Source organism: Accipiter gentilis, chromosome 18 (genome assembly GCF_929443795.1).
Source record: "Accipiter gentilis chromosome 18, bAccGen1.1, whole genome shotgun sequence".
Lineage (NCBI taxonomy): Eukaryota > Metazoa > Chordata > Aves > Accipitriformes > Accipitridae > Astur > Astur gentilis.
The window spans coordinates 6,347,898-6,374,349 of NC_064897.1; the positions used below are offsets into that span (position 1 = coordinate 6,347,898).

General features: G+C 38.5%; 1 protein-coding gene across 1 annotated transcript in view; it reads left to right on the forward strand.

Moving 5' to 3' along the window:
- Positions 1–26,452, forward strand: part of ANO2 (anoctamin 2) — a 199,877-nt gene that overhangs the window by 136,982 nt on the left and 36,443 nt on the right. Inside the window, exons 15-18 of the mRNA XM_049821656.1 lie at positions 13,702–13,776; positions 19,490–19,691; positions 24,247–24,358; positions 25,686–25,743. Of these exons, the coding sequence (XP_049677613.1) occupies positions 13,702–13,776; positions 19,490–19,691; positions 24,247–24,358; positions 25,686–25,743 (447 nt within the window). The remainder of the gene's footprint in view (positions 1–13,701; positions 13,777–19,489; positions 19,692–24,246; positions 24,359–25,685; positions 25,744–26,452) is intronic.

Here is a 26,452-nt window from a genome sequence, read left to right on the forward strand (position 1 = left end):
ATATTTTTCTGAAGAACAAGAAAAAGAAATAGAAAAAGTTCTCAGTAGTTTTCATGAGTTTAAGACCACAAAGGTCATAAGCATCACAGAAAAAAAAAAAAAAAAAAAAAAAAAAAAAAGCAGTAATTAAGCTTAGAAGGGAATCCATGAAGACATCTAGTTCACTCACTGTGCTCCCAAGCAGGACCCAGTGTCACGTTTGCCAGATGTTTCTTTAATCTGTTCTTAAAAATCTTCAGTAATGAAGATGCCACAGCCTCCTTAGGGAACTTGTCCCAGGCCTTACCTATTCCTGTCTGAAGGATTGAAGGATTTACTGTTCCAAGGCTTTTCGTCATGTGCAATCTAAGTCTTTCTGGCAGTAATTTAAGCCCCTACTTACTTTTTACCCCTATCAGCAATAGACATGAAGACTGTTAATCTATTTCCTTTACATAAATTTATTTACAAAAACTTTTTTGCTTTAATTTTGATATAATCTGATTTCCTGTAATACCCGTCATAGAATTTCACTAAATGAATCCTGCAACAGATCCATAACAACTGATTGAGCTAAAACAAATAGAAAATCATAGAAAAGCATATGGTCTTGATTTCAAAAGTGCAAATAATGGAGAATTCCTAAGCATTCCTAGATTCCAAAGATCTCTTTCCCTCCTTCCCTTGTCTCTGCAGGTGTACCAGTGAACAATGCATGTTCTATCAAGGGTGAAAAACAAACATGCCCTTTGCCTTTTGAAAGAGGTCAGGCACGTAGAATGAAACATGAGTGAGGTCTCTACACAAGTTCTCTCTGCCCCTGTACCGCCTTTCCTCCCATTAACTCGTGGTTGAATGGGAAGTTCAGAGACTGACTGTACTACACAGTGAGGCAATTTGGGGAGACTTTATTTTATCTCATTGGGGAACATGACTAGTTTGTGTGTGTGTATTTAATGATAATATGAAGCTCCGACATTTCAGCAGATGCCTGTCAGAGGTCTGGTTGCCCACATCACAGGCCACTTAGCTGAAACTTCATCCAAAGATGAACCAGCAAGGTAGGTGGCCTAGGCCATATCCGTCACCTTCATTTCAGCCACATATCATATGCTAGTCAGAGGAATGGGACATGTAATAGAAGCCTTTATATCAGATTTGTGTCAACAGAGGATTCCCAACAAATCCCTGCAATTTTCCCTTGGACAGAGTCTACCTTGAAAGTCTTCCAGCAGTTCAGTGCAAAGTAGTTGCAGCAAATGAGAGGATCAGTCTGCATATTTCTGGGAACTTTGAGGAAATACTACATCGATGACTTCACACTGAAAGCTGTTTTCCAGAAGAAACTTTTTTTCTTAACTTTTGTTGAAATTTGGTTATAACATGGGGTTTAAATGCAAGATTCCATATCCCTGAAAATGCTTTGAGATCTTTGGAATGTAGTCAGGACAGTGTCAGAGTAAGAAGAGGTGTAAATAAGCGTTGTTTCTGTGGCACTCCTACATTCTCCCATGCTCTGCTGTAGGAGCTCTGAGTCTTCTCCACAGGCCAGTGCAGTGGGTGGTGATGTCCCATGATGCAAAAGAGATTTCATTAGTCTCAAACCACAGAAGGTGCATGGCAATAAAATGCTGCACAAGAGGCCTCCCTTGTAGCCTTGCCTCTGATTGGAAGGTGTCTATTTCTCCTAAGCATTTCTTTCCCTGTTCCTACAGCTTAACTAAATGACCTAATTTATAAATAATCTTAGTAACAGGATCTTGACCACTTTCTGTGACAACACCAGAAGTTCAGAAAATCTTCTGCTTGGTACGGGAACTTTGAGCAAGTCTCTGAGGGGAAATGGAGCACCCCAAATCACCCTGTTTGACTCATGACTCTTTCCAGAGGTCCTCTCGGTGGCCTCATAGCCAGTCATCTTGGGGATCCTTTCTCTAGTTCTAGAAATAGCTGCTAGAAATAACACAGGTAGGGTCAGCTCAGGTCCATGCTCACCCAATGGTATTTATGTACCCATACTATTCTTGCTCTCTCCTGTGTGTAAACAACGGCTATAAATGCAGCTTCATCCCTTGGTATATGGGAATGCCAGAGGTTTGGTTTTTTTAACCCAATGCATTAGAGGGCTGATTTTTTGCATGCCACTCAGTTCACTCTGCGGAATTCCAGTATGTCAAATTTACTCCCATGCAGATTGTGCATGCTTTAAAACATTCAACTCTTCACTACCTGTGAGGATGACCCAAGTATTACCACCAGTTCCATTCTCTCCAGATTCAATTTCACGCAATAACTCACTACTCTCCAAGAATCTATTTAATATCATTTTTTTTCTTTGCTGAGCATTATTGCTGTTTCCAATTATTTTCCTAGTTGTATCAGCCTTTATTTGTCCTGCTTGAATCTCGTTCTATTTCATGGTTGTATTTCTGACTTCTCAACAGCCCAGTATTTAAGTCTCTGTCCTCTTTACTGTTCACAACCTCTCCTAATTTAGTATCTTCTGCAAATTCAATTGACATGACTTTCAGAGTCATTGCTATGTTAAATATAGGACAAACAGTATACTGATCTCTGATGAGATACTACATCACAGTTTCAAGTATAGATTGCCACTAATTCCAACATTTTTCTGGTATGGGACTAAAGAAATTTATTTTGTTGGTGTAACTACTCCATTTTTGTTGATGACAGGAAAGAATCAGACAAACATTTTCAGAAGAATGAGATGTGACACATTGATTCCCACTGTTTCCAATTTTGCCAACTTCTTTTATATTAAATCCGACTGGGGCATATCAAGGCAACTTCAATAGATCTACATTTTACTGCCAACTACCAACAGAACTATTTCTCAAAGAGAAAAGAAAAGACTAATCATCTGGGATGCTGGTGGGAAGGAGATTCCTGGAGGTCTTTGTGTGTTTTCTAAACAGTTGTAGCATGTATATACAGCTTCAATAAATATGATATAATTCAGCCTAGTGTATAGGTAGTTACTATTTTCCCGTTTGGAAATCAGAAAGCATTTTGAATTAGCGTGCTAGGAACTTTTGCTCTTAATCATATATATAGATCTGGGAGATCTAAACAAGCTTATGTGAAGTTGTTGTTGGCGTAGTGGAAAGCAGTTAAGATGTGCTTGTCAGTCAGCTTTGGTCTAGTATCTCTACACCCTTGTGTTGAACACCCCCCCCCCCCCCCCCCCCAAATCCAAAACTCCCCAAAACCACACCAAAAAAACCACACCAAAAAAATCAAGTGATTAGGCATTGTGATTTGGTGGTTTGAAACTCCAGCTTTAGGAGCACTGGAAAGTATTGTACTTAATGAAAAGTGACTGCCAATTTTATCACAAAAAAGTATATAATTTACAAAACTAAATTTATCATTAAATTTACATTTTGGAAAAACAAAAATTCATACAAACACTGATGGTTGTAACTCCCTGAAATCACAGCTCTCAAAAGTCTAAAGATAATGTTAATAGTACCATAATATATGTCTCTCATTAATCTTCCAACTCCACTCATCTCTGATTTCTGTCTTCACCTTCCAGTGTTTCATTGATATCTCCTTCTTACTCTTCTATACCCTTTCACTCTTGTCTTGGGTTTTGGGGGGAGGCTCTGTGTGTGTGTGTAGATATGGGGGTGTTCATTATGGATATCTACTCAGTATAGGCTTTCTCCAAAATCAACCAAAAGAAATATTCTTCCTAGACATGGGCTCAGACAAATAGCCAGGTTGGACTCTCTGAGTCTTCCCTCTGGAAGTGCCTCTTTCTGCACTAACTGCAGAGGAAGCTGGTAACAATTACTCCAGCTATACTGAAGCAAAGCTTTGTGAGTACCTGCTCCTCTCGTACTGCTTTTGTCTGTGTAGCACGTCTGGTGTCTCTGTTTCCCACCTCCCAGTCCTTGTTCATTTTGTGTGTTCACAGTATGGTGATGCATTATCTAATATTGGTCAAAGAGATAATGCACAAATAGTACACTGAAAAATTTCACTGTCTGGCTTTAAATAGTCAAGTAGAATGGCTCAGCAGGAGAGAGCGGATGGGCAGGACTCCTGTACCTCTGAAATGCGTCCTTTTTGGAGCAGACGTGGAGAGCACTGAAGGCTTCTTTGCTCTTGTAGCCCTCCCCATCCTTCCAGTCTTCCATTTGTTGACTGTTTACCCAGAACTCTTCTCTGCACGTCATCTATATATTATTGGCAAGGTTTGCCTTTGTAGATTGTGTTTTGCAATCAAATGTCAATTTTTGTAGCATATTCAAATGTTAGAGTACAAATTTAGTTAACATTTTACAGTTGGTAATAAATGCTCTGGAGTCAGGGAAAGAATCTAGCATAGCCACATCTCCTTTTAATTCTTTCTTTTAATTCTTTCTTTGCTTCTCAAACATTTCATTACCAACTTAAAATTGTTACTAAAATTTACACCACTTCACTCTCCTCTGCTGTTGGTATGGTCACAGTTTGTGTAAGCTAAATTTGAAATTGCAACCAAAGGAAACCGATAATGTGTTGCATGCCTTTTTCTCACACTTTGTGTGGGGATAAGTGACTTCACATGGTGTAAGACAATGGAGAATCTGGTTTTAAGTGTGTGATGCCAAAGCCTTGGGGTGAGATTCTGCTTCATTGAAGTCATTGGGAGTTTTGCGATTGATTTCACAGGAGCAAGAGTTTCAGCCTAGATTCTTCAAGCTAGGACACTAGCCCAGAGTTGGGCCAGACAAGCTTCAAAGAAACAAAGAAAGGACATCTTTCCTCAGAGTCTAGAACTAAATGCATCTCATCCAGAACTCAGATCATATGCTCAGTTAAATTTTTTAATTGTGCTCCCTTCACATTAAGCAAATTAATACATGCAGTTTAGAAAAGTAACAAGACTATTAAATGTTGCTAAGAGACTCCCACATAAAGAATCGTAATTTGAGCTTCGCAAACTGCAAAATTGCCAACTGGCTTAGTTCCACCGGGCCCAAGTTGCTTATATTAAAATGTATAATGGTGACTGAATGAGTGATTTTACAGATAAATTTCAGGTAAACTGTTATCTATCTTAGGCAAATAGACTTGAAGTTACAAGAGTTAACATAATTTGGACCTTTTTATATTCTAGGGAGAGATACTGCAAGTAGTTGGGTGTCTGATTGTGTAACCAACACCTTTTTAAAGGACATACACAAAGATAGTCCTATACTTAAAATAATTTACAGACAGAAACTTTTAAAATCACTGCCAGTATTGAAATAATACTGAGTTATGGGAACTAGTAAAGGTCATTTTTTTGCTGAAAAATTATACTGGATAAATTGTTTTGAAATGTGCTGTATTTATTATTCCATTAACTTCTCTATCAGATCTTCACAGTTTACATGCTAAGTGTGAAACCAGATTGACTATTAGATTAATGGTGCTCCAGATTTCAGGGTACAAAGTGGTTGAAAATCCGGTCAACTCCAGGACAATGTAAGGTAGTGAGTATTGCTGATAATTGATTTTTTCTAAAGCTACTCATTGAAACTTGCCTTGTTCTCCCTTTTTAACGTGTCCAATAGGTCTGTGTCTAGTCAATATGAATGTGTATTAAATTTATCTGATCACAAAATTAAAGTAGGCACATGTCTGGCTTAGAATCAGTCTTCCTTATGCATGACCTTATAAGCATATTTTAAAGCCATGTGCAGCATTTCATTACCTTCTTTAAGAAAGTTCAGGAGTTACACTAAACACCCCAAATTGAGCAGGTGACAGGCTATCCCTTCCTGCCACAAACTTAATTTGTGGCATTCCACTACCGTCTTCCCTACTACTGCGACAGGCCTGTGTACCACTGTCAGTCAGTTGCTTTGGAAATCCCACCAGATGTCGAAGTGTATTTGTACATCTGGCCCTTTGCCTTCTCAGGATCAGACTCATTATGATTTATTAATCATCTACAAAGACCATTGATAAACAATGAATATTTATGACTACAGATGTAACCCTATTGTTAGTGTAAATTATAGTGTTTTTCTGGTAATGTTCTGAATGGCTTCAAGTTTACATAAATAATTCATATTTTTAAAGCCATATGTTAAACTGTCATTGTAAAAAAAGAAGTGCTGCCAGTTTTCACTTGAACCATATGTAAATATCAAGAAGTTGATTTTAAACAGTGATATAAAGACTAAGCACCTTAATGCTATTTACACAATAATGACTGCAATATGCTACAATGCACTAGATGCATTAAGATGAGTATCAAAGGCAAAATAAGTTTTCAATACAGCAGAGAAAGGAACCGTTTTTATTTCTGCATAAATTACAGTGTATTAAATTAACCCAGTCTAGCTTTACAAATTTAAATTACAGTGATAGCAGACCTCCAGCCTTTTGTCATTGTTTCTAAGTGAATGAAGCAGCTTGAAATACTTCCCTGAAACTACTGCAAGGAGCATTAATTTTTTATCTTTGAAACGAAGGTAGAATTTTTAGTAACATTGTCATATGTGTATGTGATTTTGAGACCCTCTGACACTACCTGTCTACATACCCTACAGCTAATAGTTGTCTCCTGATATAATCTAGGTACATGCTGTTGCTGTAGAGGGAAATTCAGTAAGAAATCTAGTTGGCATGTTGCAGCTTACCCTTATTCCATCAGTACTGGTATGGTTGGGTTAATGGCCACATTCCCCCTGCCTTGGAGAACTTCAAGAACAGATTTCATCTAGGATCTGTAGCTCATATCTTGGTTCTAATTTAATAATCAGAGCTAGTTTTTGTAAAGGTATTCATTGCATGCATGCAATACAGACACACACACACTTAAGTGTGTACGTATATATCTCTCTCTCAAGTGGTGTATATATATACACATATATATCCTTTGAGAAAGTTCGGAATACAGTGTTAAGACTGGTAAGGACTAGAAAGTACTTGGATTCATGGATCCTCTCCTCTGTTCTGCCAGCGCCTCTGTTGACAGAGAAGAGGCCAGTGTCTTCTTTTCCTATGCTCCATGACTGGAAGTATGCCCCTCACCTAACACAGTAACCATCACACCGTATGTCTGGTCCCGTGGACGTGTGTACCTCGAGGCACAGGGACTTGGCTACTTACACATGCTTTCATAAGCCTTGTTCTGTGAAAGGCCAAGTGAGTGGCCCATGTCAGGGCTGTAGCCTGTGGGAGATTTGTTTCCAGTCACATCACAGGGGAAGAAACCCAGCTGTGGGCCTGACAGATTGTTCCCATTCTGAGCGAGTGGTCTAAGCTAGCAGAAAAGCCAAGAGGTGGCCTGATCACAGTTTGTAAGAACCTACAGCCAAACCCCAAAATCTGCCAGTAGATGCTCTTAACTGACAAAGTTGCAGCTGAATGTCAAGGCTGGAAGATGCAGATAGGCAAATTCAGCTTGGAAATAAGCCATACATTTTCAACAGCTAGGATAATTAGCAATTGGAATGACCTAATAAGGCTTGTGACTGACTGTTCATCACAGAAATGCGCAAGCTGTAATTAGAGGTTTCTCTAAAAAAAAAAAAAAAAAAAATGTTAGTTAAAACGCATTTATTATCCTTACAGCAAAAATCATCTCAAGGAAGTTCTGTGGTTACAAAGGAGACCAAGACTGGATGTTTAAAAATAACATTACTTAGCCTTAAGTTCCATTAATCTCCATGATCCTAGTACTGTGCCTTGCACACACTTCTCCTAGCTCTCTATTGTGCATTGCTTCCACAAATGATTTACAGTGTGTCCATTAAGCTCCACTGAAAGCTATCGGAGTGTCTGTGCTATTCTGCATGTTTCAAAGACAGCAAAAAGTTTTTAATTAAAGGCTTTGCAGTCCTTCAGCTGGCTCCAAATGAGTCTTGGCAGTTTGTTTTTGATGCGCAAGCCTGAAACAGAACATTGCTCACAAAACAGAGCCATCTTTACTGTTAAAATGCCCTTACTGCTCTCTAAGTGAGAAGAATAGATAGAAAATGTTGTTCTCTCTTTTAATGGGTCTTAAACCAAAAGCTCTTTCAGCTTCTGCGGGAGTGTGAAGGTAGAGCTCCGAGGGAGAGATTCAGACCGGGACAGACACAGGCGCTGGCAGATGCCCAGGCTGGCAGCAGTTTTGTCGTTCCTCTCAGAAGTCTGAGGGCTAGTGGTTCTTGATACAGGCTGGAACAGTCCCGTGAACTTGTCCAGTTTCTTAGCTGTAATTACCACCGCGGGCCACGGCAAGACCCCAGAAATGCTGATGTGCCTCGATTGTGCCTCTTTTTGTGTCTCCACCCTGGAATCAATTGTCTTCCAAGACTGCCTGCGCTGAAGGCTTTTCCTAGCTCTTAACTTCTTTTAATCTCCAAATAGCTCTGAAGTATCTCTTTCTCCTTGCCTTTATCTTATTTCATGGCCAAAATAAAATTATAGGGACCCTTTATTTCAGAAGAAGCTCATTTCATTCCTTGTCTTGAACCTGCAACATACATGCAATATTTTGGGTGTTATGCAAATACAGAAGAGCTGTATTGGGTAACACAATTCTTGTTTCTAGATGCGCATTTGGACAGCACAGTTTTCACACAAATTAAAGCTTTTGTTTCTACTAAGAAAAGTGCGGTTATAAAAAGGGCATTTACGTGTTTGATGCTTCCCAGGCATACTTAGAAATGAACTTCTGGATTCTGTCATCAGAAATAGAATTTTGCAGCTTTTTGCTGTCACTAGCTGGGCAAGACCCTAGGGAGCAGAGAGAGGGGTCCTGGATTCTGTTCTTCCCTGAGCATCTTTTACTAAGTTCCAGTCAATTATTGCAGCTCTGTGCAAGTCCAGTGAAGTCATTGGGGTTGCCCAGGTGCAACTGCACGGAAGAGCCTGAATTTCAGAACTGGAGTTACAAAGCAGGATGCAGAAGAGAGAAGGTATGTTACTTCACTCCCCAAGTGCAGGTTGAGCTGGCATGGCTGATGGCTAGAAACACCTGCTTCGAGGAGGTGTTCTCTTGTGGGAAAATATAAATAAATAACTGAAATACTTGTGATCTGAGCAAACTGGCTGTGGTTTAATTCACAGAGAAACATAGAACTGTTTTCACAAAGCTGCTTGGTGCTGTCCAAGTGCAGTATATTTCCAGGTTTCCACAGCTCAGAGGCCCACCTGAGGATGCAGAGCTCCACATGTTGGATCTTTGCCACATTAGGTAACTCATAAGGAACTAAACCACCCAGCAAAACCTAGACGGTGCTAATATTTTTTCTTTTCTGTTATTTATTAATTTTTTTTTATTATTTTCTAATTAGAAATAATTGTATTCCTACAAGGAACACATTCAACACCACATTAAACATTAAAACAGGAACACATCACTACACCCAGAACAACTGTTTTTTCCTCCAATACCATTGCAAATATATCATTGTATTTAAAGAAAATGAAAGAAGGATTTTTAAATATATCTTTTAGTTTGTCTTGTTCATCACGAAAATATAATCTCTATCGTGAGGTTTTCTGTCTGCATTTAAATATTTCCCTGCAATACACTTTGTCTTGGGGAATATTCCACAGTGTAACATATCTGTCATTGAGATTGTTCTTCAGATGATCAGTTCCATCTTGTTAAGTCAATAAATACATACACCTCTTGGGCCTCTCCAGATAGATTCCCTGCCAGCTTTGCTGAGTTTTCATCAACCTTCACTAAAGCTTTCCTACCCCTGTCTAAAATCTAGGCGATGTTCTGTAGTGCACGTTGTTGGTTAGAATGGGGTATGTGCCGTATCTTATGAGAAATCTATGAATGAATTCCACTAACAGAATGAACCACACTCGCTGCAGTGTAGAAGTGTAATATTTTGATCGCAGGCAAGGTGTTCTTGATACCTCACAGTACAGACTTTTAGCGGCTAGATGGCACTATTGCCAGAGAGTAGAATCAGGTGCAATAGAAACCACCACGCGAATTTACAGGTTTGCTTTTCTTAGCAACAGCTGTGACAGAAGGTAGCTTTCAGCTGCCTACTATATTGATTTACATTTCAAAATTTGGTTTGTGCCGTGGATGCTAACTCAGTAATAGTTTCATCCAGCTTTTTCTTTCTTCTCATAACGGCATAGCAACTCAGTCGTGTTGTTCAGATCTCCCTTTGGCTAAGGGCTACAGAGAACGGCAAACTCATGGCAGAGTTCAGGTTAGAGGAAACATGTGCATGAAGAGAAAGCTGACTAGATGGCACGCTGATCTCTTCCTTCCTTTTTCCATTTGTCCCTTCCCATGAAACTCCTCCCCTCTCTCCTCTTCCTAAGTCCCCCCCTTTGTGTCATTCATTGCAAGAAGGGACTGGGAAACCACTGCCAGAGCGTCTGTCACTCCACGGAGCTCTGTTCAACCTGCATTGCCTTGTTCAGTGTTCAAAAGCAAACGTGATTTTCCTTATGCCGTTGCACCGACACCATAGATGTACTGGGTGGCAGTGCCCAGGCGCTGGGAAGGCATGTATAAGGAAGGGTAAAATGCTGCCTGGAAGCGAGGAGAGAGGGGAAAAAATAAGAAACAGCCCTGCTAGCACAAGGTGAGAGCAGGAGGAGGGGAGGAGGTACTCAAGGTGCCTGAGCAGAGATTCCCCTGCAGCTCATGGAGCACCCACGCTGGAGCAAGTTTATCCTGAAGGACTGCAGCCCGGGGAAGGGCCCACGCTGGAGCAGCAGGACGGTGTGAGGAGGCAGGAGTAGCAGAGACGACCTGTTATGGACTGACCCCATTACCCACCATTCCCCATCCTTCTGCTTGGGGAGGGAAGTAGAGGAGTCAGGAATGAAGGACTGAACTTGGCCCTGGAAACAAGTGGAAGGAGTTTTTAGTTTCATTTTTTTATTTCTCACCATCCAAATCTATTTTAAATAGGGATAAATTAGATTAATTTTCCCCAGGTCAAGTCTCGTTTGCCCATGATAGCAATCGGTAAGTTTTCTTCCTGTCTTTACCTCAACCCATAAGCTTTTTCATTTTAATCCCCATCCCCACCCCCCCCCCCTTCCCGTCCTGTTGAGGAGGGAGAGTGAGAGAGCGGCTGGGTGGGCATCTAGCAGTCAGCCAAGGTCAACCTACCACAAGAGAAAGAAGTATTTTTGTCCTGTTCAGCAAGGTAATTTTTTTTGGAGGCAGTCCATATTTCATTTAGTTATTCCCAGTAATCAACTGGAATTTTAAGAATCGGTTATGCTTCTAAATCTTTATTCCAGGAACTTATTTTACTGAACTCATCAGGCACAAAGTGCTTTTGAAAAGCAACAATTTACATAAACAAGAATTCAAGTGCTAAACCTAGGGCATCCAAAATGACTGGTGATGCTAGATACCTCTATGTGCTTAACACACATGCTGAGATGAAAGAGGGAAAACACTCTAATAACTGCAGTCCTTAAACTCTCCTGAAATTGGGACCCTTGAATGGATTAATCCTAATGTCTCTTAATGCTTAAAAATGTAGGCTTAGGCACACCTTAGTTCCTGATATTCATCTCTAAAAGTACATGTCAATCATTTCTCAATTTTCCTATTTTTTCTTCTTCTTTCCTGTAACTCTCAGTTCTGTTTTACTAAAAAAAAAAAAAAAAAGGGGGGTGGGGGGGGTGGGCAGGAGAAAGAGCTATTTCTTTTTCATAATGGGCAACTGTTTCTTAAGGGATTCCCTGATTTCTCAGTTTTGTAAGTTGCTGAGGTGTTATCGGGAGTCTTCCAGCATGTGATTATTTTTTTTTGACTTGGAAAGCCAGTAAATCATGTCAGAATCCTGGCTGATGTTTCAAAATACAGTAAATGTCTTACAGCACCAGAAATATTGAACAAAAAATCCCCAAACATGAAAAACCCTGATCACTTTGCCACTCAGGATTTAGTGAGCATGATTCATATGTGAAAGTTTGATCTTGATATTATGATTTCTTATTTTCCAAAATTCTTACTGCTAGAGACATTTTTTAAGTAATTTTCTTGGTCATTTTTGTCTCTTCCCGGCCCTTTTGTAGAAATTACAGTTTTCTCTTTCCACCTCAGTATGGTTATAAAAGATTTTCTTCTTTCCTTTAACTGCTTTGGCTAGCATTAACTCGTTCTGCTGTTTTGATTCTTTAGTGTTTGTCCCTTAGTGAAACTGTTAGACATGGTGTCCTTCACTCCAAGGCCTTCTTGGAGTATAATCACTTAGACCTTCTTTATGTCCTGTATAATTGCTGAGTGGTAAAAGCCAAAATGAAATGAAATGCATCTGTGCTTTCACAGAAATGCTTTTTAAAGTAGCCTTCCAGCTAAATGATGGACTCCATTTATGTACTGTATGGAGTATTTATGTACTGCATACATTGGGCCAAATTATTTGTGCTTCTGCTTGGGTTTGCTATGACCCAGTCCTGCCAGCATTCTCCCAAAGGAGACGCGCTTAACTTGTCTGTTTGAACAGCTGAGCTGAGAAGAGGGGATGCTGAGTAATACTCCTTCCCACAGTGTTTGAGGCACTACCACAATGGCAATGTTTGTGTAGACAGGATCATGTCTTAGGTCTAATTCCACATCCCGGTAAACTCCGTGAGATAATTCATGGCTGCATTTCTGCACTTGGAGTATATACTGTGCTACTAGTATATACTAGTGCTACTTTGGGAAAGCCTTTTACAAAGGCATAATACTCCCAGATTTTTATTTTTATCTGAGGACAATTGAGCCTTAGAAATGGTTTATTTGAAACCTTTGACCTGAATTCTAATCTGATTTAAATTCATTTAAATTCAGAACAACTCTGGGTTAACTCCAATGTAAGTGAAGTGCTAGTCCATGGGATAGCAACGATGGTTCACAGAAATGCAAACAGCAGCTGGCTCTGTGTCCTTAGTTAATTTGATTATATAGTTTTAGTTTAACTTAAACAAAAAGTAATGACCTTATTATTATTTTAAGAAACCTATTTTGAGAGCAGGGAATCATATTTCCTACATAAATCCATTTTCAAATATCTTCTTTCGATGTACACGTTGCTAGAGATGGAATTGAGTTTTTGTGGGGAGAGAAAAAACATACTAGATTTCACTGATCACAGTTGCTTTAAATTACGCAATGAGGAGAGAGATTCTGTTTGCCCATGAAGAAAACAAGGTTGGCAGTAGAGATCACAGAGGGGACTTGCCTTTATAGTTTCTTTCTACTGTGGACCAAGTACCAGCAGAAGAATTGGGGTGTCTTTGCAAGACTTATCTTAGGGGCCACATTTGGCTAAGGTAACCATCAGACAAAAGATCTGGGTTCAATGGTAGTAAGCATTCTTTTCACAATTTCTGTCTCAAGCACTATCCTTCCGAAGTTTTACAAGAAGCAATTCAAAATGAATTGTTGAATCTTACTTTGCCTCAATGTAAATTAAGATGAATCTCAGGGCTTTCTCCTAATATTATAAAATTTAGTAAGAGCTGAAAACATTTTTTCAAATATTAGAATCATAGTTACACATGATATTTTCTGATCTTTGCAGACATTTTCTCTGTGTCTTATTTACCCTCTTATCCTCTTGTCTCTTAAATTAAAGTCTGCTTTAAAATATCAGTGCTCTAAATCTTCTAATCATCTTCAAAATTACAACAGGAGTAGGGGAATTGAGAATGTTTTTCAACAACAGATCTTACTTTAATATTCGCTATTGTACAGTTCTGTAATATCTGTTGTTTTATCTTTGTGTTTTGTCACAGGATGAAAAGGAGAAGCTGACATGGAGTGACCGTATGCCTGGATATGCAGCAAACTTTGGATTGATTTTATTTATGGTAATACAATCTGCATTTCTACGCATGTATGAGGTGTGAGAAACTTTGCAATGAGCATCTTGAGTGGAATCCTGAATCGGTGTTCTCAAAGATGCTAAAAATCTGAAGAAAGCTAGGGTTGTAACCTACAGTTTGTGAGAAATACATGTCCTACTAGGAAGATTCATAGAGCTCAATGCCTACCTCCAGCCTTATTCTCTTTTTTCCAAAGGCTGCTTATGAGAGAGCTGTTGGCTGGATGACTTGCTGCAATGGCAGCAGCTCATTACTAGATGCTGTCTCTCCCACAGGGTTTCTGCTCCGTCCTTCATCATCTGGTGGAGGGAAGCCCACTGCGTATTTGCTTCTGTGCACAGTATTGGGGATGCTCTGTCAGAATGCATTTAGAAGTGTTGAGCCTACTGAACAGGTGACAAACAGGTGAAATAAATCTGTTGCTGAGAAGCATTTCTCCAACACGCGTTCAGGGATGGACTATACTGTAGTCGAGGAAGAATGTGGTATACAATCCTCACTTGAGAACAAGAGCAAGGTGTGCAGGTCAGCCATCTGTAAAGTGTGGACACCATTGTCCTAGCAAAATTTCCAACAGACCATAAACACATCATCAAGCTGCTGGACTTTGTAAACAGCAATAGGAAAGCCTCACTAACAAACCTTAAATTACATTGTCAAGGATCCCATTACCCCTCTGGCTACAGAAATTACTGAATGAAAGCATGTATTCTCATCTAGAGCCAGCATAAAATGGCAATGAAATATGCTGGTTTACACCACAGGAGCATCTGACATGGGAAATTTACTTAGGGACTAAATTATTTTAAAATACTTAAGTGTATTTCTAATTTACTGGAATTTGCATATACGGCAACAGATGTCCTGTGAAGATTTAAATTTTTTTTCTGACAATCAAACCCACTTTATATTCACATTGAAGTCAAATTAATGTCTGCATTTTTATAAATATATGTGTATATATTTATGAAGACATATGTATTGTATGTTAAGTATATTTTCTATTCATATTAGGTGTGTCATGCATATATATACACATGTACTTACAACATTTTGAGTGACTTTACCGTCCTGAGGCCATACCAAACATTTGCTTTTTAGACAGAACCTCTAACTGGCATCAGTTGGGACTTTGCTTAAAGCAGAGTATACTGAGAATGACTAAGCATATAGCCCCGATTTAGCTTTTACAAGTCATTCTTGTGCAGACAAGGTGCTTACATGTGCTCTTGACTTTAACCACATGTTTAAATCTCCCCTAAGCATGAGCTTAAAGTGCTTTCCTGAGTCATAGCCTATGTATTACACTCCCTGCTTACTGGAACATCTGAGAGAGATTTATAAAGTTTAAATGTAGAGCTCCGATTCTTCAGCTTCTGTTAGTGACTAGTGGAACTGTGCTGGCTTTCACCTTTTGGAGAAGTGGCCACAATGAATTTTTTTGGACTATTTTGAGCATTAGTAAGATGTAAGCACCTACAGGAGACAACTTACAAACCACGCATGAAATTCAAGTCAGCCCTTGATGAGGGAGAGCCAGCTCTGCTTTCCTATGTGGGGATTACAATCTGCTCTTTACTGTATGTGATGTTTCTTTGTTTTCTGCTAGATTAGTTAAACAGGGATTGGAAACACCAGACTAAAGTTTGTTGTCAGTCTGTGCAATAGAATTGCATTGAGGAATCTAAGTTGGGCTCATCTACCTCCGTTATTATTATTCACACAGACTAATTTTTTTTAGCCATAAGCACTACATACATAATAGGTGATGAAATCTTGAATTTACGTGTGTGTGTGCACATGTACAGGACACAGGCACAAGAAGACTCAGACACAGATGTGCACACACATGTGCTGCAATTTCTAGTGCTGCAGAAGTGATTGTTGAATTTTTAATACTACCTTTTCCAGGCCCAAAGGGTCTGGCGGCACAAACCCATAGGCATTTTCCATGAAGATGTCTACATTGCTATAGAATGATGCTGTTGTGTTCTGTCCCTCCTCCCCCCAGCTTTACTTGCCATACTTTACGATTCTTGACGTTGCTAACAGTTTTCTTATCGTAAAACCTTTTCTCTTTATTTTTCATTTGTGTACTTCTTTTGTGTGCTTCACTTTTGTGAATCTTTTTTCAACAACTGTCTTGTGTTTTGTTGTTTTGTTTTGTTTTTCTTTTTTTTCTTTTTTTTTTTTTTTTACTTTTTTTTTTTTTTTTTCCCCTTTCTGGCTTTTCTCCTGTCTTTATTAAGCTAGGTATGCTGTTTGTTTCTTTAAAAGTGCAGGCTGAAAAAAATGTTTGGTTTGGTTCTCTTGGCCAATTGGTCTTCGTGTTTTACACCACCAAATAATTCCAAGGATTATTTTACATATTTATGGGCGCTTTAAAATCTGGTCAGTTCTTTTGTTGTACACAAAGCCTCACTTGACTGCAGAGGGGGCAGAAGATCCAACCTTGATTTAAGCAATGTCTTTTGCAGGGGTTTTAGAACAGAAGTTCACAAGTCTTATTTTTGCCCAGTAAGACCAGTGGTAACAGGAGGTCTAGACTCAGCTGGGCATATACAAGTTTGGCTTGGGTGCGATTAGTAATAACATATGTCACAGTTTAGAAACTGCATATTTAGAAGGTACATATTCTGACAAATATTTCTGAGTATGTGACAAAAACATTGGTAGCTGTTGGAAGAGAGCAGGATGTCATGGAGCAATGCCATCACTGGAGCTTTTCTTTGGGTTCATTGTGTTTGGTTCAGTCAGAGGAAGGAAGAAAAGCAATTAGTGTCATGGCACAAGAGTTCAGCCTTTGCCTTCGTTGGACCCTATTGCCCTATTCTTACTCACATGGCATACTACTTGACTCTGGAATAGCCCGACTGGGGAGCCAAAGAACTATTTGGACATTAAATTGTTATCCTACTTGGATGAAGGTAACAGTCTAGCCCACGGGGTTTTATAGTTTCCTTCTCAGATCTAGTATGCTTTCCTGTTTGTCTTCATTCATACCAGGCTCAGTAGGTGACCTTTTCTGCAGCCAATTTTCACATCTGTTTCTAAGCAATTCAGTCCTTGACAGACTCGTTTAGATATTCACTGAAGAAACTGTCTGCCATAGTAGGGAATAGAACTGGCCAGATGAAATGTTGGCAATGACAACAAAACCCGCAATAGGCACCTGAACGAAAGGTGACCGTCTGATTTGGAATTCGGGCCAATGAGGTATTTTCAGGAATGGAAAAAATGCTGTGAAGATACAGGAACCCTTCCCTCTCAGAGACCATCTGGGAAGTGAGAATTATGCTCTCAGTTACCGTGCAGTCCTACAAGCCCTCCTCAATTTCTCTTGTTGCTAGATGCACAGATAATGAAGACTCCTAAAGGAGTGTTTTTCCATCTGTGTCTAAGCAGATGTTTAAAAACAGCTGGGCAACCAAGGAGCTTCTGAAGCCCTGGTGCTTTTGCAAAACAAATGTCTTTGTTCTTTAAACCAATAAAACATATTTTTTGGTTAAATTTGTATGTCTTGCTGTGGCACTGCATGAATTGAAAAGGTCACAATAGTGCAAGCGTCTGAGAGTATCTCATCTTCCAGTAATCTTCCTCATTGGTACGGATCCCTTAAATCCTTCGGTCAGGTTTAAGAGTTTGCTATTCAACTTCCATCACCTGAAATTTCCTCTTTCTGTATTTAATGATGACTGTCCTTAATGACTCTTTTTCCTGTACTGTTAAGATACCACCTGTCAGTGGAAGCTTGTGATGGAGACAGGTGTCTATGGAGGCCTAGAGCGCTCATCATCTCCAGAATGATGCATATAAGGTTACTTTGCTGTTTTTCCTGGTCCACCACCACAGTAAAAATTTTAAAGAAATCCACAGGGGAAAGAAACAGAAAAAGAGTATTTGGAAAGTGATTAAGAGGAAGGAATCTGTGACCCAAACTGAGAAAAAGAAAAGAGCTTAAGGCAACTGTAGAGGTGGAAGGTGAATTAGATTACTGCCAGGTGGTGCTGTTTTGTTTTCTTTCCTCATTGGGGATATTACTCTCTACTGTAGTGATTGTTTCTGCAATGGGCAAGTTAGGAAAAAGTTCCGATCTTTGTGTTCCTGCACCGCTTCTGTCATAGTAAGAGCTGAGCAGATAGTTCGACATGAATCAGATTTTTATCTTCAGGTTTGGTAGGTAAGTCAAAAGAAAAAAAAAGAAAAACAGGCAGGAAAAATTAGAACTGTTTTCTCAACACAATGACAGCTACAAAAGGAAAGGAAATAATATTTTAAACCATTTGAAATGTTTTCATTTAAAGTGTTTTGTGTTTAGACCTTTTTCTTCAGACCAGTATTTGAATGAAAAATATTAGCATGAAGCAAAACCTCATAATTCACCTACATTTCCTTTAAAATTAATGAAACATTTCTTTAAAAAGTAAAAATTAGATGTTTTACTAGATCAAACATTTTATTACTATTTTCTTACAAAACATATTTGTGAATTTCATCTCATATGTCCAGGATTTTCTCCAAATGATTATTTTTAAGTATGTTTACTAGTTCTCCATTAGAACAAAATATGCCCAGTTTTCATCTTCAACCTTTAATATAGCTCCGATTCTTGTTCTGGTTCTTTTGCAATAATACTTTTTCATGAGACAACCTTCCTCTGTATACAGGAATTCAAGAAACTATTGCTGGGTCATTAAAATGAACTGTTAAATTTCCTTAAACCTGTGTTGTGAATCTGGGCCCCTAGGCCCATTGAAATAATTGCAATAGTCTGATCTTTTACATTTAGGTAGTCTCTTTCATCTGAGGGTCTCAAGATGTTTTACCTAAAATAATGAATGCACATTGGAATTCTTGCCAAAGGCTAAAATGAAAGAGAAAAATGTACCCTCTCCCCCTTTCCTGCTCTGGCTATGAAAATTTGCTATTTTTTATTGTTATTTTATTGATTTTTTTTTCATTGTGGGGTGGATTTTTTTTGAAGCCAGAGTACCACAGCCCTGTGAAATTCAAATTCTTCTTGTGGGAACTTGACCTTAAGTAGCAGAGCTGACTTTCCTCATCTCATGGGTCAAAGCCAGCCCATGAAAGATGCCAGGATACCAACTGATTTCTGGGACAGAAATGTAAAGTAAAGCTCTAGTAACCTTGTTTAGTAGGTCAATCTTAAAAGAACAATAACAAGGGAAAATTTTTTTTAAATTTTTTTTTTTATTATTTGTGGCAACAGTTGAGCAAACGCAATTGGAGAGTAAGTTGCCACTTCTGCTGTGCAGAGGGGAAGCTGTTTCAGCCAGTAAAGCCCATTTACTTGACTGCACATACATGTAGGCCCTTCAGTCCAAGCTGTCTGAACCTGTTGCCAGAAAAAAGACCTTGCTGAATACCTGCGTTTGAACCGAACTACCTGAGTTTCACCAGTACTGCATGAATAATAGGCAGAGCTTTAATCAGAGAGGACGTGCGCATCTTCAGGAATTGTGCCAGTTCAGAGTTCTGCATCCATTTTCTTCATTATGTCCCTGTTAGAGAGTTTTGAATTCTCACATTTTAATTTGCTTATCCTCGTATTATTGTGTTGCTCTAAGAACTAACCACACAATGCCAATTCATGGAACAAACCCAACATACCAGTCAAAGCTTCTGTTTGAATGTCAGTATCAAACTTGAACTAATCTATCTGTACGTTTCTTTGCAGATTACGCTGACATTTTCAGCAGTGTTTGGTGTGATTGTGTACCGAATTACTACAGCAGCAGCTTTGTCATTCAGCACAAATGAGACAACCAGGTCAAATGTTCGAGTGACTGTGACCGCAACTGCTGTCATCATTAACCTCGTCGTGATACTTATACTTGATGAAATTTATGGAGCTGTTGCCAAATGGCTGACAGAAATTGGTAAAACTATCTCACCACATTCCTCATTAGTACATTACATGTATTGACACGAGAGTATGCAAGGAGGTTCTAATAGGAATATTTCCCACTGAAGAGTGCCAGTGAAAATATTCAGGCCTATGGGGTAAGATGCTCAGACATGCCTCTGTGAACTAGGGGTCTAAGCCGCAACATGCAGTCTTGCCATTAATAGGACTAATTAGCCTGGCTACAATGCCATGTTAATGCAGCTGTGCTATTTCCAGGATCTCAGCTGGTATTTCTGTATCGCGCTGGCTCTGTGCCAAGATCCACTTATCTAGAGCTGGTTGAGAATTTTGACCGGGTATGTATTTTGATATGTATCTTTACCTCTAGGAGCTTGGTTTACTGATAATCATTGGTTTGTTTCAAAGTTCTTCCTGGCTCTGGCAAAGCTACACTGGCAAATCCTTACCAGGTTATTTTGCTAATATGATTTTTACCAGGTCCTTACCACTTAAAGGATTTTTTTGCCATATGGGCATGTCTGGGCTGGATTTTTTTTATAATAATACCTATTTCAGTTAGGGGGTGGATTGTTTGCGTTTTTTTTTAATGTCGTATTGTTACAAGCCTGGCAATGTATTAAGCCTTTTAAAGGCGAGTCAGTCCTTCGACTACTATATGGGTTTATGAATAAGGGTTTAGGCTGAGGTTTTGTTTTGTTATATAAATTAGGGCAAAGATGTTTGCTGATAGGGCCCTAACATGAGGTTCTTATAGCCCTCATAAAGTATTGTTCCCCACATTTTTATACATCACTTCTAATTCTAGATTCTAGAAACACTGAAAATCAATCAGCAACCACAGATGCCCTTAACTGTAGCAAGTGCTCTACCTGTCCATTTTTGGCACCTAAACTTAGGCATCCAAATTAGAAACTTTTTGATAATTGGAGCCTGACTCAATGATTCGAAATTGCAGATTCCCTCCCTGTAAAACCTACAGTGATGTGAAGCTGGCTGGAACTAGCAGACTTCAGACTGAAACCTTAGGAACTCTTAAGTCTTTTGCTTCTTGTTCTCACTTTCTCAAGACACTTTCAAAGTCACAAGTGAAAACATCTATTTTAGTCTTATTTTCTGAAGAATGCCATAAACTGAAGTTTTGTAGTTGTCATAATAGACATCCAACCCTGAATTTATGAAATAATGGTCCTGTTGTTTTACCAGTAAGAATAGCCTGACAGTTTAGATTAAATTTGTAAAGTATTTGAAAGAAATGAAGACAAAGCGATTCATTTTCACAAAATGCCACCAAATGGGGTTAATTTTTTTTTGTTTGGACCCAGCTTTTGGTAGAATGTAGCATGGTTACACAAATTAACTCTGTTCTAGTGGCTTAAGGAATCTCAGGCTTACTGTCCAAAAATTACTTACTGGCCAAAATTGTACCCAGATTTTCAGCTTTCGTATAACTGACAAGCTGCTAACTGTGTGTGACCTGATGAATTCTGTCCACTGCACCCACAGCTGTTAAGGCATGACAACCTGTGTGGAAAGCATAGGAAGAGATGAAGGTGAGGCTTCTCCTCTCTGGCAGTTTCTAGGCCAAAGATTGGAAATGCAAACCACTGTCGTTGCCTCTCTGGTGGATGCACAGAAGGAAAATCTCTCCCTTTGAAACGTGCAGCACTCTGAGTTGTGAAAGAAACAACAATTTCTTACTTGCTGATTATTCTCCCCCTGTCACTTTGCATTTAATTCTTACCCTTCTATCTTTATTTAGTCAGCTTTCCTAATTAACCGTCAGATGTTTTGTTTAGAAGGATCCAGTCTGAGTAATCTCTAGTGCTACAAATTACATGTGTTAGAAAGTTCATTCAGGCAGCTTTCTCCAGTGCTAGGCTTAGATGCCAACTGTAATCATAATGTTAAAAAAAAATTACAACTCATTGGTGCTGATAAATGATCATTACCTTGTGAACCTTCATTTTGCTGAGCAGAGCAAAACATACTCAATTCTTTTTTCACACTGCAGTTAATTGACAAGCTGAGGAACACACTTGTTGGGCTGGAGGACCAGCTCTTGATGGCATAGGTTTCTATTCCGACCCCAAGAGCACTTGAATCTTTGCTCAAGTGAAAAATTAAGTACATCTGTAAGCCCAAGAATAGTACCATTGATAGCAATTGTGTTCTTTGTAGGATCAAAGTAATGCATCTGCCTCAGTACCTGCTGAATCAGTGCTTGGGTGAAAAAAGGTAGTAGTAATGTTGTAATCAATACTGAGAACTCATACAAGATGCACTAGGACTCCATGCACCTCTCGTGGATCCAGAAAAGCAGGGCTCAGCAAAAGTGCAGGTTATATCCTGGTATTCTCTGGCTGAATATGTCTTCTTCAATAATCAGGTGGTGTCAGACTTGACTTAGAACTCATTTACTCACTTGTAACTTCCCTTAGGTCAAGGAAGAACCAGTCAAAGGGGGACAAAATCAAAACTACTTGAGTTTGTGCCTTATAAGGGCAGCAATTCCTTCAGTGAGCTAAGGCCCATGTCCCAGATAGCTCATTCTCTATCTGGAAAGTTTCAGCTGCCCAATTTTGGTGTAACATGCTGCACAACCAAACATATATTATGAGTGTATCTTTTTTTCTTTTTTAAAAAAGTTTTCTCTCTTACTAATGCATTTATTCTGGCTGGGTGCATTTCTTCTGTAGCAGACTCCACTAGCTAGAGGACAAATTCTATGCATGCCTCTATTGGTATGGTATAGTATATCTGAGTGTGGGGAGGGAGTGAAGTGCTGAGAGAGGCTCTGGAACCATATATGGTGCACAAATTTTCATCCAGAGGCTGAGCTCATCTTTGTGGGAGGTCTCCATAAGGCAAAGGCTAGGATTTTTCTCCCTCAAATTAAAAGCTGCACTGCTGTTACTCGATATTCCTGTTGCCCTGAGCTGTTGTCCTGAGGATCTATCCAGCATATGGGGTCATCTACAAATTGTTCAAATCCTTTGAAGGTTTAATTAAGCTTTTCTATACGTATAGGTGAATGATGGCTTAGGGCTCACCAGGTTGTGTATTGACCTTTTATGAAAATATGGTCGCAAAGATCACAAATAAAGCTGGACAGTGGGGACTCATTACAGGTTTGCTATTACTTTAGTGCTCAAATAAACACCATGCTGCTTTTTTAAGAAAAAAAAACAAAGCAAACAAAACACTCAAACTGTGCCCCAAAACAAAACTGTACAAGTGCAGCTGTATTTTTAATGAAGTTCTTAAAGCTGGAGCTCTGGATCTACCTTATTATTTTGCACCTCCGCTGTGCTACAGAAATTCAGTCAAGAACACACCACAATAAAATTACGTGCTCTCATGTTAGTTAACAGCTCAGGATGAGCATGGCAATACAAGTATTTAACCCATACAGAATCTTTAAAAGATGATCCTACTGTCAATTTGAAAAGCCTCTGCATTATACCTATGTGTTCTGTTACTGGAAAATTTCCATAGAAATTGGAAATAAACCTGAGAACAGTCATAAATACTGAAAACGTTTAAGACACATTTTTACAAGTTATCTAAAGAAGTCTAGAAATGTACAATATGTATAGTGAATGGAGAAACATTAGCAAAACTGTGCATTTATTTTGCATAACAATTCACTTAATGCCTTATTCAGAAAGGTGCTCAGTCCTGTGTTTAGCGTTAAGCACATTAACAATCCCCTTACAGAAAAAAAAAGGCTTGTGCACACAAAGTTAAGGTGTTTTTTCTGGATGAAAATCTTTGTAGGTTGCTTTCATCATTCATGAATTGAGAATTTAATGCTTCGTTATTTCAGTTGTGTAACTGATATAGTTATGTATGTCAATATGCATATGCTTATATACATTAAAGCTATTTATACTGCTTTAGCTGTATGCAATTGAATTTCAAGAGCCAATTACTTTTTTGTTCAAACTCCAGAGAGCTAGGAGAACCATACAAATACATAATAATTTTTCTATCTATTATTATTAATAATATTAATAATATGTTCATTGTGTTAATAAAATATATTTAATGATAGTATATAGTTAATACTAGAATAGATGTCAGAGTACGTGACAGAGGAGGTGTGTGCTGAGACTTCCCAGATGTGGCCTGAAGCAGAGGAAGGTGATGGTGTCTGCCCAGGCCTCTCCGCAAGGCAATGGAAGAGACTGGGAAAGAAGTGATGTGTTGTCAGGTCCAGACCAAGTGTCAGGATCTGGTGGTTTTTTTGCCACCAGGATATTGGATAGACAACATGAGCAACTTGAGATAAGCTCTCAGAAGCCTATCAGAGAATCAAGTTCATTATGTTGTCATTATTAATGTGTCTGTCAAAGAATCTTCAGTTTCCATCTGGAAATTTGGAAGGACTCTCTGGAAATCAGGAGTCAGTGACAGAGCTAGTGTGCATTGGTACAAATTAAAAGTACAAAAGAAAAAACAATATGAGCTTGAAATTTGTGGTTTGGTTTTGTATTTGTAGATATCAGGGATGTTTACATATTTACTAATTGATTTCCCTGGTTTAATATTTTTTTTTCCCCCAGAGGTACCAAAAACAGAGAAAACCTTTGAGGAGAGACTGATTTTGAAGGCATTCCTACTGAAGTTTGTGAATTCTTATGCACCAATTTTTTATGTTGCCTTTTTTAAGGGGAGGTAGGATAAATGTCCTTTAAATATAGATATTTATGTATGTATATATTTATGTGTATATATATATGCCTATATTAGTGGACCTGTGTTTAAAAATGGGCACAAAGAGCTACCTTACTAAGTCTGGGACTGTCTACCTTCACCAGCTATGAAAAAAATCATAAATAAGGTTGTCTAAAACGATTTTGAATGGCAGGGGATGACGTTGAGCACTGACAACGTAGTAGAGCATTGCTCTGAAATGCAACCGTTTTAGTTTTCTTTCTAAATAAGAATAATCCACATCTCAGGAAATAATTCCTTCCAGTTAAAAAAGGGTGTTGCATTTATGAGTGAATGGTATTGCTTACAGGTCTTCACTTTCTACATTTTAGCAAATTTTTCTTGAAGCACCATTCATCAAAGTTTTTCCTGTTTCATTTAAAATTATGGAACTTCTTTCCGTATTACTTTCTCAACATTTTGCACTATTCGCCTGTATCAACTTAAATTAAGAAATAGTTATAGTCAACTGGAAGTTGCATGTTTTGGCAAATGAACTGATTGACCAAAAAGCTAATTCAGCTGTCCTGCTAAATAAGTGTGACTTCCTATGGGTTCAGGATTGTTGTCTTTTGGGACCCAGTTATCCACAGTATAACACATGCTTTTGAATGGGAAGCTTAAATGATTGTTTGCTAAAACTTTGGCAAAAATGTTTAAAACATCCTCTAGATTCTGTTTCATACCATTTTTCTGTTCCTTTTGGGGGCTATAAAGTTTGTTAATCTATACTCTTCACTAATCCTATTCAGTATTATTGATTTAAGAATTAATGATACATTTTACCAGCAGTTGTAAATATTGTAAGAAAGTAATGAAAAATATCACCAATTTCTTTCTTTTTTAACTAGATTTTTGTGTTGTATGGCTATAATAAAGTCAGTCTCACTGTTTCTCCCCATGTAGTCAGAAGAGTCTTTACTGTGTATAGATGTGCAAATAACTCCATTCAAGGCATTACTCAGATGCAAGAGAATGTGGGTTAGGATATGTGTTCCCAGTTTTGTTTCTGATCTCTAATCAAGAGAGGGAGATTATTTGTTATTTTTTAGCACAGAAAATTATTTTACTGAAATTATTTCATCAAGATGTAATCAAAAAACGTTTGTAGAGGCCTATTACTTTGAAATAATTTTAAATAATCGAAGTTGAATAGGTGTTGAGTCTTTTAAACCTAGTCTTTCAGCTAGTTCTGAAACATTTTGGCTAATATGAATGAACAGTTATGTTGTTAAAGTTAACTTTTTTCCTATTTTTACTTCATTTCTTATATCGTTATTGCTTTCAGATTTGTTGGCCGTCCTGGTCATTATGTTTATGTGTTTGATGGCTATCGAATGGAAGAGGTAAGTAAATATGAAATTCAAACAAAGAAACCCTTAACAAAAAGAGATACGCGTGCAGTGTATTTCAATGGAGTCTAGACACTAAGGGAAAAGTAGAAAACAAGATGTTAAATCTTCAACATACATAGACAAACCCCTAATTTCCAGCTGAAGCACCTGTATGTTCTTTCTCTCTGCAGTTTTGTGTCCTTCATGGTGTTTTGTAGGTGAAACTTCACCATTTTTATGCCTTACAATGGGGCACTAAGGCACAAACATTACATGGTTTTCCTGAGGCCCTTGGGAAACCTATGGCAGAGCTGGAACTTGAAACTGGCTTCTCATTCTGTAGACCACTAGAAGCCCAGCAATTTCAATAGCCTAAAAAGCTGTAGCCATTTTGTGCTAAACCTGTAAACATTTTTTTTTTTCCAAAATTCCTTTTAACTGCTGCGGGTATTCCCTTGAAAATCGATAGATGTACTCAAGGTTTTACAATAAAGCTTACACATAAGTCTTTGCAAGATTGAAGACTTTCTTTCCCCTTGGGAGACATCAGGTTGGAAGAGTATTGGTGATACTGTATTATGTTTATTACATTGATTATATAGTAAATATTTTAAAAGGAAATATAGTAGCCCCAGGGCACAGTAAGTTATTTCAGAGCTCTGCATATTTTCCATAATGCAGTTTTATGAGTGGAGATGAAATACCTTGTTAAGCATAGAAT